Source organism: Leguminivora glycinivorella, chromosome 2, assembly GCF_023078275.1.
Source record: "Leguminivora glycinivorella isolate SPB_JAAS2020 chromosome 2, LegGlyc_1.1, whole genome shotgun sequence".
NCBI classification, from domain to species: Eukaryota; Metazoa; Arthropoda; class Insecta; order Lepidoptera; family Tortricidae; genus Leguminivora; species Leguminivora glycinivorella.
The window spans coordinates 2,716,119-2,732,256 of NC_062972.1; the positions used below are offsets into that span (position 1 = coordinate 2,716,119).

At 34.3% G+C, this 16,138-nt stretch overlaps 2 protein-coding genes across 2 annotated transcripts in view; one reads left to right on the forward strand and one right to left on the reverse strand.

Moving 5' to 3' along the window:
• Positions 1–9,364, reverse strand: part of LOC125235151 (cadherin-87A) — a 76,281-nt gene extending 66,917 nt beyond the window's left edge. The window contains 1 exon segment of the mRNA XM_048141602.1: positions 9,048–9,364. The gene's annotated coding sequence lies outside the window, so the exon portion shown is untranslated.
• A 2,610-nt stretch (positions 9,365–11,974) lies between these two features.
• The window catches only part of LOC125234847 (transmembrane protease serine 2-like), a 52,309-nt gene continuing 48,145 nt past the window's right edge, over positions 11,975–16,138 (forward strand). Inside the window, exons 1-2 of the mRNA XM_048141267.1 lie at positions 11,975–11,978; positions 12,522–12,644. Coding sequence (XP_047997224.1) covers positions 11,975–11,978; positions 12,522–12,644 — 127 coding nt within the window. The remainder of the gene's footprint in view (positions 11,979–12,521; positions 12,645–16,138) is intronic.

The following is a 16,138-nucleotide window of genomic DNA, read 5'->3' on the forward strand; positions in this document are numbered from 1 at the left end:
CATTTAATCTATTGCTTCCAGTTTCATGTGAGGGCATGTCCGTGGCCCTCGAGCTCCGGTATGGGGGTTTATCATTTAAACCACTGCTTCCAGCTACATTTGCTTTATTACATTGATTGCTTCAATTACAGTGTCAAATAATAATCAGGAATATAACATTAATCAAATCATTAATCATCTACTATCAGTAGTTACAATCCGTACAAAAACTCTTATAACCTAAAAAGTGAAGTGCCGCCAAATCTGACGTTTACTGTTGACATTCGTTAAGCCCATGCACAGATGAGCTACGATCAGTATAAGGCTATATATACAGAATGTTATTCATTGTGATGCTTACAGCTTCGGCCGTCCTTATTATAAAGTGAGCCCTCTCACTAAACATATTCACCTCAATAACAGTGGTACGGGTACCTATCTACGCTTAATGTCTACATTCATTACTACAGTATCAATCCACAGACATTCATTACTACAGTATCCTTCTCCTAAACCTTATTAAATAATCAGTATAACACATATACAAAATCTTAAATTCTTTCGTAACCTTATTACAGTTATTAAATATACAAGAGCTATCAGTTTAACACATATAAAATCATCAGCCTTTTAATCTCATAAAATCACAAATCAAGATCACTTTTAATCTGCAGTTACCTATCTTTCATTAATATATTAAGGAACTTAAATCATGCTCTTCTAGACAGTTTATGAGTAAGTAAAAATCAACATCAATACAGCCTGTCCTAATGCCTGCTCTAAACCTATGCATAACTTTTTTTTGTAATATTCAACATATTATAAACACTTGCATTACCTACATCAAGTAGCTGTAACAGCTTGCATTTCGTTGAAGTTTTCCAATCTAGCAACTAATTTACAATCATAGACTGCTCCAAGCAATTAATACAAGTAGGTATAAACGACCATTAACAACCGCAGCCTGTCTTCAAGGCCTACTCAACATTCTGGCAAATTAGATCATTATATTCAATGCGTGTCTTGATCAATCGCAACCCTCGGTCTTTCACAGCTTTCAGGAACTGTTCTTATCACATTAACAAAGTATATATATAAATAATAATCTCAGTCCGCTTTCAAAGGTCAGTTCTAAACATATTAACGAATTATGTATCATTAACAATGTCATAGGCAGTTTGAATTTTGTACATAATATAAAGTGATTAACACTCTCAGTTTGTCCACAAATGTTCTAATCATATGAACAAAGTATTATCATTAACTATCTCAGTCTGTTTACAATACCTGTTTTATAACCAGTATGATTATCCATTTTATCAAAGTATATAAAACATCATTATCAATCTCTGCCTACTAGGCTTGTTATTTAAGTATTGACTAAGTATAATATATCATTAATAGTCACATTCAGCTTACAAAGTCAATTCTAATCATATTATCGAGGTTTTTATATTATATCATTAACTATCTCAGTCTGCCTTCAAGGCCGGTTCCAAAGTATAACATATTAGCAAAAGTATATTTTCTAATTACCATCACAGTCTGCCTACTTGACTAGGCCTGCTCTTATCATATTAATAAAGTATATTATATCACTAATAATCAGTCTGCTTACAAGCCTGTTCTAATTATATTAACAAAGTATATATCATTAACAGTCAACCTAAAGGCCTGTTCTGAACATATTAATAAGAGATATTATACCATAAACATCCGCAGTCTGCCTTTAAGGCCTGCTCTTTTCATCAACAAAATATAATTTGTTATGGCCCGTTCTTGACTAATCAAGGCGGTCTGCCAATCAATCAATTAAATTATGGCCTGCTCTAGACTGGTGTGGCCTAGACAGTCTGCCATATCGGCCTGCTCTAGAATGTCAAGATGGTATTATAGCCTGTTCTAGACAGTCTGCCTTCACGGCCTGCTCTAGAATGTCAGGCTACTACCCAAACCTGTTCCAGACAGTCTGCTCCTTCATTCAACCTAATCAATCAATATAATTTTATAATTTGGTATGGCCTGCTCTAGACTGGTGTGGTCTAGACAGTCTGCCATAACGGCCTGCTCTAGAATGCCAAACTGGTATCATAGCCTGTTCTAGACAGTCTGCCTTCACGGCCTGCTCTAGAATGTTAGGCCCAACCCAGTCAGGACCTGTTCCAGACAGTCTGCTCCTTCATTCATCATAATCAATCAATCAAAAGGTATTAACCTTTTCAATCTTATATGTTTGTTATGGTAAATAATATCATCATCAACAATCAGGGCCTGCCCCAGACAGTCTGCCTTTAAGGCCTGTTCTGAGCAGTTTTCCAACATAAATTTACCTATCAATATTTTGTTTAAAATTTGATTCACGCAACAAGCTTACATTACAAGAATCTTCGAATCGACATAAGTCACAATCTATACATAGCTTTGTTTGTTTTACCTACTATCATGGCCTGGTCTAGACTACACACTGCCATAATTCGGCACTCAATTAAGATTTTACAATATGTATATAAAGACTAGTATAGTCGTGCCAGCTATTAATCTTATAACATTGAATCTCGACACTCAATCAATGCACATATAGAGAGATTCGCTTCCTTATCGTGTAAGTACACGGCACTGCAGTACGGCGACTCTGCGACCCTGATCACCAGCAGCTTGGCACTCGGTCCGCTGGCAGTGGCTCCACCATCTATCAGATTTAACCTTCTTTACATCAGTGTGCTCTTGCAGCGAGGCTCTTCCAAATCATCAATTTCATCCGATCAGCCATATTACCAGCGTTGGAACATAAAACAAATAGAAACACATTATACTATTGTCAGTACCTAATTCTCGTTCTAGCCACAGACATTAAAAATTCGATCAGACACAGTCGATCATCATCATTATAATTCGTCTAGGTATAAGATTATTACCATCATTATAATCCATCATCGATTTTATCTGGTTATTAACCCTGTTATATACATCGAAACAAACTTTCAGTCAACATAGAAAAGCATAGAAAAATCACCCTCAAGAGACCTGCTACTTATTGAGTATAGTACCTTAAAACCTAAAATTATCAGTATTGAAATTAAATCAGTAATCAGACGTCATGGACATTAGTCTCAGTAGATACTCTCAGTATTTTAATCAAAGATTCATATCATTAATTTAATACAATGACATTCATACTAATTTCATTTATCAACCTTGAATATATTTAGAAAATTAAGTATTATATTCACAATTTCCGTTACTTTTAACGCCTTAATTGCCAAATTGGCTTCGTAATTGCAGTTTCACGTGCTCTGCCTACCCCATTTTGAAATACAAACATGGCGTTATGTAAGTTTATCAGTAAATATTAATTAAATGCAACATCCCTGGGAATATATTGGGTAGCTATTGAAATCTTGTAGCTATTAGTAACCTTTAATGAAACAAAACTTCTTAGGTACCTATACAAATATTCAATGAACTTTCCTACGTATTACATTCTCTTTCTCTTGCAGTTTTATAACGTTAATTGTTTATTAACCCGCAGATTCATAATGGCAATAATCAACTACTTATTGGAATCGGAAATTTCAGAAACATCTCTTCAACCTCTGGCTCTGCAGCGACTCACGAGGGCGCAACAAACAACATTATTCAGACAAAATCAAATGAACCTCTGAAGTCTTTGGCCGGAGCCGAAAACGCTATTTGCATACCAGCCATATTATTTAGAATAAGTTCAGTTACTTATATCTTATTCATTTCTTCTTTTTGTTACATTGGTACAGCCGTCGAGCTCTATTTGGATGTAAACAGCACTCTTCTAAATAAAATGTAACCTTCAATTTTGTATTCGTTGGTTACCTTAATACGATTAAATTTACCTACTTATTTCTGGTCATCACTGAGTCTCCATCATACAATAATTAATTAGACCAAATATTATGATCAAAAGTTGATTTCATGATGCTTTATGAAAAATTAAACCAACTCCAAATTCCTCCCTTTCTGGCTTATTTCGCAAGGTTTCTTTATATTAAAATGTCATTTACCGTTAACCACATAAGTACATTTAAGTCACTCTGGAAACTCTAGATTTTACCTTTTTTTTGTATCATTGGACTAGGTACTAAGCCACCAAAGACAATGTACGGCATATCGACACCACACAATAAAATCACTGCAACAATCATCTGCTAAGATGCTGTGGCCAATGATGTATCAATACAACAGGAATCCGAACAAATAAATGTATTAATACCAAAACTTGGTAGTACCTAAACAATTTGAAGTAGATACTTTTATTTACCATTGTTACTTTTTTTAAAGTCCATTTTCAATGATAATTGAATAAAAAAAAGTTCTGCTGGTATTTCAAACAAGCATGGTTTTTTTGATATTTAATTTAAATTACTTATATAACTTGATTTTTTTTTTAAATTTTAATTAGTAGGTACCTACAGGTCACCTGCTTTTACCTTTACTAGGCACTGTATACCTTGAACTGGCTTGTAATTTTTACCTTTACTAGGCACTTGCAATTTTAAATATAGTGACCTAAAAGTTACGACCTGGTAGTTGTGTTTACTTAAAATACATCAATAATTACTCTGTCTATTAACTTGAATCTACCATACTATAAATTATTTGTGTTCTTTTCTAGAATAATTCCATAGAATTACTGACTCTCTAACATGTTGGTAGTGGGGAAAAGTAATGTGCATACTCAATCCCTTAAAACAAAAACTAAAAAAAGAACCGGGTTATCACTAAACCTTATATACTTACATACATATTTGATCATCAACATAGATAAATATCACATGGTAATATTCAAAGGCATACTTTCGTGATGTACATTGTACAGTACCAAAATTCGAAATGGAATCAGAGGCCAATTGCCCTGGATGAAAATGATGATGCTTTGAAATTGTAACCTTTGTTTTCGGAGTAACCTTTTAGAAATTTAGTGTTAAAAGATAGTGACACCATGAAATGGTTGTGTGTCTCTTTTACACTCATGTACTGTTTATATCATTAGTAACATTACTTAACTACCTTTGTATGTAACCCCGTGATTAATCATGCCAGTTATCCATATCAGTCGGTCACAAAAATCATTAGAGAATCAATGAAGAATTTGAAGTAATTAATAATATCCATAATTGAGGAGTAATCAATTCAGGAAAACCCATTATATCTTTATATTGCATAAATATTACTCATACTTTCACAAAATTCAGGCTTGATAGTATAAGCGGACCTTTGATTAGCTTACTACACAATAGGTAATAGTCTGGAATAGAGATCTGATTCACTCTACCAGTTTTAATATGTCACTACCAGTACCGCTACACATTTGGGATTCTTATCATCTGGGATTTTATTTATTCACTTTTTACTTGCCTACTCTCCTTAAATTATTAAATAAAGCATTCAACATCAACTATGTACATTGTAGTATTCATTTGCCTAGATCTCAAAATATTTATAAATAAATATTGCGCTACGGAATCAAAACTAATTTCTTTGTACCTTATACCTCAAATAACTGATTGAGCTATGTATTCTGATTTATGAACCACAGTTTATATATTCTATGACCTGTGACCTGTGTGCCGCTTGGTAAAAATCTCTTTATATTGAAACCCGACATAGCCTGCTAACAATTTAATTTAGCATGCTACTGCTTGAAGCTCTTTTCTCATTTTTCATAATAGCTAAAACTTTGGATTGTTAATCTATATCATTATCTTTGTTATATTTCATCATACATATATATAGGTACTATATAACCAATGTGTCTGAACTAAAAAAAAAGTACTTTTCAGTAAACCATCCAAAAGAATAAATATACATTCAACTTACATGTGTTAATCAGTTTTCTCTGAGTACCTGCACTGCACCAGAATACTGTGTATTCTGTCCAATGCCATTCTTACCATCTAGCATTTCATATCCTTATCAACATGTTCAAGGCTTGTGCTGATGACATAGTTAGTTTCACCAAAGAGCTAATGCTTCAACCCTTAAGTTACCTCTCATCATACATCAGCTGTTTGATTCCTTGAGTTGTTCCTTTGTGTATGGCAGCTTCTCATCTCACAGCCCAAAAACAAACAATACAAAAGAAATGGTTAATAATTTGATCAACTGAAAACAAAGTTATGCTAGATGCACCAAACAAAAACCTTTTGGTTTTAAGTAAACAAAACAATCTGTCTTTTGCTCCTCTTATCGAACAAGTTAATGAAATCTTGTATCATTTATACACATATTTTCTGTAGTTTCTATTATCAAACCAACTTTTAGAAGGCCAAGTGACGTTTACGCACCTTGTGGACATTAGATCCTTTATCCAACTTCTGAGATGTGAGCCAAGCCAAGGCTCAAAAGCTCAGTCACAGGGTTCCATCATTTAATCTATTGCTTCCAGTTTCATGTGAGGGCATGTCCGTGGCCCTCGAGCTCCGGTATGGGGGTTTATCATTTAAACCACTGCTTCCAGCTACATTTGCTTTATTACAATAGGCACTTTTTGTCCGATGCCTGATAATATCTCTTTCGTAGCTATCTATCTCTATCGCTCTCGCGTATTGGCGCGACAGAGCCAGACTAACCTTTCTGCGGCGTTTCGATTTCGTTTCTCGTCGCAGAAATGCCATTCGGCTACGGGGTCAGGAACTGTCGGGTTGCCATGGCAACACTCTAATACTAGGTAACTAATATATTTCGAGAAACAGGTCCCAGATTGGAAAGAGGATGGCCATCTTTGTGATAACAATAAAGCGTGATATTTATGAGTAGTCGGAAAGAATAAAATAACTCAATATTTCTTTATAACCTTTATATCCTTTACCAACTCTCACCTCTCCGATCCCGTCAGGAATCACATAACAAACTTAAAAAACGTTTTATAGGGACACCAACTCGTTCCATGGAACATGAACAGTCACCGGCATAAATAAGTGACGGTTTCTGTCCCTTGTCGCTTTAAATCGTTAGACAATTTCGTATGACGTTTCAAACAAGACGTTAATGTGACAAGGTTCCATTCATCACATATTTATGCCGGTGGCTGAACATACGCTTGCCGCTTGAATCCCTGGCTTCCCACAGACGGCAGGAATTTGTAATTTAATGCAACAGTATACTTGAGTATTATACACCCGCATAACATTACCCTAACTACTTAAGGCGCCAAGGAGGGGTCAATTCTCCATAAAAACACTCTCGACTATTTCCTCCGTGTTTGAAGCTAGAGACATAATTTTTTCAACACAGATTCTATTTTATCGGTGTCAGACTGTTTTGCTTTTCTTGATATTTTTATTCTTAAAGGCCCATACAAAAATTCCAAAACGGCCCAATGGATTATGCCGCAAAAAACTGTACGATATTGACGACAATTGGCCAAAAAAACTAAACAAACCAACATAGATTAATTCATTGTTATTCTCAAATTTCATTACGAAGTTTTCCGTCGAGAGCGGCACCTCGATTTTAAAGATTGTTTTAGGATATTTTTAACCTGAGTTGTCATATAGCCACGTTTTTTTCTATAATTCTCTCAGTAAAGCAAGAACATTTAACTGAAACTCTCTAATTGAAATTCTTTTCATTTTCGCTGAATATTTTTCGCAAATATTTTCAGTATTTTCATAATATTTTTTAACCTAGGAGTTGTCTATGAAATTTAGGTAATGAGTATGGATACCACGTTTTTTTTCATTCATACAGGCTTGACTAAAATTGATTATCTCGGTAAATCGAGAACATTTAACTGAAATTCACTATAGCGTGTATATTTATCTGAAGATCGATAAACGGCATTAATACACCTATCTAGACGCGGTAATCCTATTTCCTCTTAACGCCATGGATCACAAACCTTACATCACAGAAAAAATAACACATTTTTTTGTTTGAAAACTTTATGCAATGCACATTATAATGATACTAGTCTAGTTGGTTAACCACCAACCAAGACAATTAAACATAAGCAATTTAGGATTTTACCTACAGGGCGTGAAGAATCAGTCAAAAAAAAAAAAATAGAGTGTGACGAGTGGATGACATGACGGTCCAAAACAGGGCAGGCCTGGTAGTTTTTTGGCAGTTTCTTTAAAGATTTTTTTTTGTTTTATACCAAGTCGATGGCAAAGAAGCATATAGTCCGCTAAACGGTAAGCGATCACCGTAGGTAGGTAACCTGTTAACGCGTGTAACTCCAGGCCCGAGGTTACGTACGCACGTTGGCATGTTTCAAGAACTACATTTTAAGAATCATCATCCTCATTGCATTCGCCAAGGCTCATCAGAGCCTGGGTCTGCTTTGACAACTAATCCCAAGATTTACGAAAGCGATTGGCATCTGATCAGAGATCTGATCTTCCTGGTTATACATTTCAAGCACACGGCCGAGAAACCCCTTTTAAGTACAATACTCTTCACACCTTGTCGTTATCCCGGCATTTGCCACGGCTCATGAGACCCTGGGGTCCGCTTTGACAACTACCTAATCCCAAGATTCCACGTAGACACTAGTTTTTACGAAAGCGACTGCCATCTGACCTTCCTCAATTTTTTAAGCATACGGCCGATAAACCTCTTGATACAAAACTCATTCACACCTTGTATAGAAATGATTCATAATCCTGCATTTTCGACATCAACAACGTGCGTGACAAACGAGAGAATGGCGGACCTTTAAGCAAGGCCGTTCGCTAAATGGCAGCCCAGACGTGTAAAAACCTGATAAATATATAAAACTCTTCAATAACTGGCATTCAAACACGCCCCGATACTTATAAAAGTTTATGATTAAAAAAAATAATTGGCTGTATGGGATGCCTGTGCCTAGATGTTTTTTTTTTCTTTTTTGTTTTTTATATGCGGAGTTGGGGTTACGACGGTTAATTAACACTTCTTTTAAAACATTTTGTAATCAATTCAATGTGATTAAGGTCTAAATTAGTCATCCAGTTGAACAGCTGCAAAACTTAATTACATCTTTACTAAACTTATTAGGAATCGCAAAAGGTTAACAATCCCGGTTGACTAATGTATTACGAAAGTGAACTCACCGTTAAATCTATTTGTCAGTGAAAATAACACGTGCCCAGTTACATCCTGTTTCTTTTGTGTTCCAACAAAAACCAGACTTCAAAAGCCTCTAGGTGTGTCTTAAAATTCAGACAAAGTTCACGAGGCACTAATACCGTTAGTATTACAAAAACTCGGCTGCATCACTTAAAAACACTCAAAACTTAACTTCAAACAACACTGGACACTGTTTAAAAACTTATAACACTGTTTTGTTAAACAATTACACTTTATATCGTATTGTATTTCGTGTAAAATGTATTTAAACACGTTGGATAGTCGTCGACACCCGCTACCGTGGAACCTGAGTCGCAACTAACAGAAATGTTTACGTTACGATACATTGACACTGCGTTTTTGTCTCTTTCGTCGGTCATAGTTAAGTGTAGGAGCGAGAAGGATGAACAACCTTACGGTTATTGCAATTTAACCTAATTAGCGTTGTTAGCGCCATCTGTGGGTGTAGCTTGAAACGACAACGGCTAGTCCCTTTCTCCGTATATCGACTTTCTTGTTAGTTCGGTAGAACTTTGCTAGAGGGCGTGGTAATAAAAAATAGAAAATGAAAGTAAAAGTTGTATCATTGTGACATTTAGATGTACTGCCGCCAGATGGAGCTTACGAAGAAGTATTATATCAGTTGTAAAGATCTTTTGATCAGGTACTGTCTTTATTATAATCTGTAAGACTGAATAATATAATAATGATAAAGAATAATTTCTAAGTTTTAGGAATTCAATGTCAGTAATTTCAGATGGTGGTCCGGCTAGGAGGACCATTTGGTCCGTCTAACCGGATTTTGTAAGTGACATATTTTTGTAAAATAGTGTACTGTAAGTATTTGATTTACACACTAAACAGAACTTAGCTTTCGTTTTTACAATAGTTACAAGTAACAAATGTGAATATTTTCAACACCTACGTAAGTATTCTGGCAAAATACAATATTTTTATTTATTTATTGTTATATTAACTGCCGAATGTCCTTTATAGACATTTTTAAATATTTAACAGCAACTATTTCAAGATGTGGGATATAATTTTTCTATATACATATTCCTCATGTATTAAGATTCTGATCAATCATAGGGGCAAATATGGGTGCAGGCAGCGGTCAAGTTAATCTAGAAATCTGAGATATACTTTAAAAAAAATGGGATATATTTATCACATCCCCTCCCCCCTTCCCCCTCAGCATATGTGTGCTAGGGATTGCAGTACCGGTACTGTTTTAAAGAACCGGGATTTTCGGTACCGAAGCAATATGGAACCGGGATTTCCCGGGATTTTCGGTACTTTCGGGACTGGTCTAATTTTTTCGCTTTTTCAAATATATCAACATATTTTTTGGCATTTTTCATCTTTTATTGATATATTACCATAACCGAACCGCACCGGCTTCGCTCGGCGTATTGTTTTATCTGCCTTTTTTTATTTCATAGTCATTTTCATAGTGAGATTATACCGTGCAACAACAACAAAAAATCGTGAAGAATTCTGCAACCTACTACTACTACTATCTGGCTACCATAGACACCAATGGTTACCGTTGCAATACATTGCTCCGATTAAGCGATCTGCCATTACTGGGAGATGTTTAATCGCTTAGTAAAAGAAATAAGACAAATGCTATTAAAGAAATATAATAATTTATTATCGCCCGGCAGTAAAACCTCACAAAATTCCCCAAACATGTTATTTGAATCAAAGAATATACCTAAACTCCAGGAAACAAAACATTTGAGATGGTGCACTATTTTTCTGCTAGTCAGAGGGATCGTTTTCGAGAAAATTTCTATGGAATACCGTAATATCACAATATATCTAAACATCTTTTTACAAGTTAAGCATGTTTATAGCAGTTATCATTAAAAGTTAGACATAAGCCATTGCCGAATTTTTTTCTAGACCTACATTTATGTACCTATCAGAGCGACAGTTCCACCATACATTATTTTGTTATAAGTCGATCGGTACGTACGGGCAGGGTTTTCGATTGAAGCTCTTAGCAGCGTGATTTTCACCGACTTTTAGCACATATGTCATGTTTTAATAATTAATTTATAATAAGAAAAACCTTAAACATTCCTCATGAATCACTCTATTCATACATACGTGAAAAACGCATAAATATCCGTTTGGTAGTTTTTGAGTCTATCGCAAAATTCGCGAACAGGGTTTTATAACATGCAGAGAAATGAGTCAAATGAGATTGAGAGAAAAAACATAAATACACAACTTAATATAACAAACCTTCACCAAAAATACAAAACTCGACTACTGAACTGGCTAGTGGGGCTAGCTAGGGTATCGCGGTGGCTACGGCTGCCAGGCTGCCACTGCCATGCACATGCACACGCTATTAAATAGTGATTAAGCGCGTGTTACTGTACCTACAACTATTTTTTAACTGTTTAAATAATATAAACAGAAATAAATAAATTTTGTAGCAAAAAATTTTACTAAAAATATTTCCCGAAAGTACCGGGATTTTTCAAGTTGATTTCCCGGTTCTTTGCTTGGCTAAAAATCCCGGGAATTCCCGGTACTTTCGGTACCGGTATTTCCCGGGAGCAAACCCTAATGTGTGCGGTGCGCCGGAGCCGCCCGGCAACTGCAACTCACGCTGCGCACGCGCCGGCGAGCCTTCATTTCACTCTCTATAGCGCAGGGTTCGTCAACTGTTTGGTACAATTATTGTTTCTTTCCGAGTTAAGGTTTTTATTCTAGAATTTCTAGAATCCCTACTTACTAATCAATCTGTGAGCTGATGTCGCACTGCGCTTAGAAATAGTAAAATTCATAAAATCTTAGTTCATTGCCCCCCGGATATCCCTGTTCTTTGATTTTCGGGAATTCAGGGAATTCTATATCTTTGTAAGTGGGAACAGGTAGCATCCCAACCAAAATGGGTTATTGTTTTTAATTTTCTTGTTAGGTATTTGAAAATTTGTAGTTTGTAGGACGGTGTTGCCGACCGTACATTTAATATAGTAAATCATATAATATTAACGTCACATGTGCCGTGAATCTCAACAATGAACGATATGAATGCTAAATCTGTAAAATAATTTCATAGAAGTGTTTTGTATGTTTTACAAAATGAATGCAGATAAAGTACCTATTAAAAAAAACTAACATAATAAAGGTATTCCAAAGAACTTACCTTTATAAAACGAATTACAGATAAAAGGTTACGGACCCCAGAATCGGCGCAACATTTTCCCAGTGGGGATGACAGGCGCGGAAAAAAGTAAAAACATTGTATCGTTAGTCAACAACAACAATCAGCCGTAGCTTTTTTCCTGCCATTTCTAAATCGGACGCCGCCCGTAGCGGTCGCTTCCTGAAAAAAAAAAAACTTTAAAAAAATAATACAGATGCGTTCACGAATTTATTTCGATTACCAAATTAATTTAGTAACATAACATTTTTTTTAAATAGTAATGTTTAAGTGATATTAGTGTTGTGTAGTGATAATGTTGTCCGGTGTAGTTTTGTTGGTGTGAGCAGGAGTGTCATATTTTTTTTAATTTTCGGACAACTTTTGGACTTTGGGGGAGCTTATAGTCCGAGAGGTGAGTTTGTTATTTTTTATTTTTACGCCATAGACCTAATCTTAGCCAATAAAATATGTTTTTTTTTCAGTTATGTAGAACTAAATTAGGCAAAGTACTGAACAAAACGTAATTGCAATTTGTATTTATTTATTGATCTTTTATTTTTGATTTTATATAAATATTTTCTAGTTAAAAAAATATCGAATCAGAAACGTTGTATCCATCAAAACCAATTCCTAATTATTTGTTTATTCCCTTTTTTATTATTTTGTCATAGTAAATTCTGTTATCATAGGTCATGATTAAAAAAAGCAGCCATACAACACCCTGAAACGGTCCGTGTACATAAATTGTGTGTAGATAAAATGCGTAGGCAACACAATGTTGTAACTTTGAATCTAATTTCTGAAATCGTTTAACTATTTTGACAAGTCTAAATAGGTAGAGAACATAAGACTGATGTTTATACCTAGATATTTTTTTCGGCACGAACGTCGAGTTGTTACTGTTGTACTAACAAAAAAAAAAAAAAAAATAAAATTCATTTATTTCAGATAAAAAAAAAATCCATATTATCAACAACAAGCATTTATTATGTCAAAAACATCGACAATCCTTTTATCGATAAATAGCCTTACATAAGGTTATTAATTACCCCTAATAATAATCTTTTTTTTTATTATTATAAAATCTTGAATAATCATGTAAGAAATTATGTAAACTATTAAAATATGGTTCGTTTTATTATTATTCTAAATTTATTTTCAAATATGTGACATTTTTATAATAAGTAAATGTTACATAGTACACCTAAATTCATGCCTATATTCCCTAAACGGGGTAGGCAGAACACATGAAGCTATTCAAGATTCAGTGCCACGGCAATAATTAATGACATATTATAATGTAAGTTATCGATGAACTAAATATCGGAAGGAAGTCACTAGTGTCACTTCGTTCGTGCTAGAAAAATATCTAGGTATACTGATAGACATATACTTAGGTTTACGTACAGGTAGTGCCTTGCCTATGACTAATTGGGTTAGAAACTTTTTCAGTAAACATGTACTATCTTCTCTTCTCATCTTTCCTGCAAGCGCTCACAAAATAAAATCCTTATTTTTTTCTGGGAATGTACAAAATACACAGTCCTTACTAAGGTATATCCTATAGATTTAATGTTCATCATATTCGCCATCAAATAGGCTCCATTATTTTTTTATATTCGAATCGACCTATCCACGTATAGAAAAGACTCATATTTAGAAAAATCATTTTCTTTCATAATTTATTATGTAGCTATAAGTGAAGAAAACCTGTAATTGGTTTTGTACTTTTATTGTAATTTTTTAGATACATATAGCGCTGTTGGTTTTCCATGAAACAAAAAAAAATAAAAAAAATAAAAATAAATAAATAAAAAAAAAACATATTACAACACACAATTAAACCTTAAGTAGCGCCGTACCAAAGATTACTGTAATTTATTTCATGATAATACAGTAAAGCTTACAATTACATGTCGACCATAATATTACTATGTGACACGTATTGACAGTACAATGGAAGCTATGATTACTATGGTACATTAAGGAAGTACAATGCCAAATTATCAACAAATAAATTCGCAATAATCTTCCGCAAATTTTAAACATTTTCGGGCGTTCACTTTCATCCCATTATTCATATCACCGATATCCATAATAATCTAAATAAGGGGTTTTCGCGAACAATACATAATAAGTAGAATAGAAACCATTGGCGAGCGATAATTTGCAACCAATCATGTGCCTGGGATAGTTCGATCGGACTGTTACGAAATATAACGGAGTTTCTAATTGAATTGAATCAATTTTGCACTAACCGATTTGTTTTATTGTAGTTTCTTTAAGCGATTGTATCAATTTAAGGACGATTTCTTTATTACTGTTAATTGAGAAAATAGTTACCTTAAAAGACCAAATCTGACAAATCGAGGGTTTACTAGTGAAACCCGATAAGTTGAGCAAACTGGTATTTGAAATTCGAACAATGTGCAATTTACACAGATTTCTTATTTCAACGACAAATTATTTCTCCAGGAAACCCTCGAAATATTTATGGAAGGATACGAATCCCAATGTATCATTTTGATTTTTAAGAGACAGTTTTGAGGCAACTCTCATGAATCATTTAAATGTTTCACAAATAGGAGAAAAAACTCAGATTAAATTAAACACCACATATTATAACATAAAGAACTTCATAAACTTCATTATAATTATCTAAGACTGGTTTTGTTTTACCACACTCTTGTTTCTCATTTAAAAATAAAATCAAGCTTTTGCTTCGTATATATAATAAATAAATAAATAAATAAATAAATATTGGGGACACCTTACACAGATCAACTTAGCCCCAAACTAAGCAAAGCTTGTACTATGGGTGCTAACTGCTAAGCGACGATATACATACTTAAATAGACAAATACATACTTATATACATAGAAAACATCCATGACTCAGGAACAAAATATCTGTGCTCATCACACAAATAAATGCCCGTACCGGGATTCGAACCTGGGACCGCGGCTCAGAAGGCAGGGTCACTACCGACTGAGCCAGACCGGTCGTCACACTCGTATTTAAATTAGGGACCTAGGTTCTCGGAATTTTACCATTTTGCGAACAGTCACGATTGTGTCTAACTCTGATATTTTATTTTCTTCTTTATCGCTACACCATCGTCTTCGTCAAATTGTTATGATCTTTATATCAGGGGCTTACCAAGCTTGATAAATCCGTCACCATTCTTCCAGTATTGGAGCTCTCTTTGTAGTTTGTACATTCTTGTATGAGTTCTCTTGATAAAAAAACATATTAAAAAACTGGGTGGAAGCCCAGATATTTTATGGAAATATGACGGAATTTGAAAACAAAATGCGCAACTCAAAATCAAACCTACCAAAATCAGAATGATCAACAAACATCTAAGGGCCACCAACGAAAATTTAATTAAAAATGTCGTGTTTTCTGAATTCTGAAAAACAATTTCGATACGATTGCAAACAAACGTTGAAATATTGTAAGATATTAAAAAACCGGAAGATTAGAAATAAAAAATACAGACATACCGTTTAACCATTTAATTATAATTGTATCCTCTTAATTTTAAGATTACGGTAAGTATCCATTAAGTATCTGACATTAACATACTCTTACATCGGAAGCAAACGATGTAAATATTTTGATTACAAATTATAATTAACCCAGATCCATTTTAAGCGCAGCTAATAACAAAATCCAATAGCACGCATAATATTTATGTAACACAATTTGTAATTGTGTAATACTCGGTAATACCGACCACATAAAGATAACCACAGACTATGAAAACGTCATTTATTTGGTTACACCGAAATATACCGATCTTGAAACGTGATATTACACTCGTATAAAAGACCTTAAAAGCTTGAAAATAAGGTTGGTGGGTTATTATCGGGTACAGTATCCGGCCATTACGAAACGGTCGAA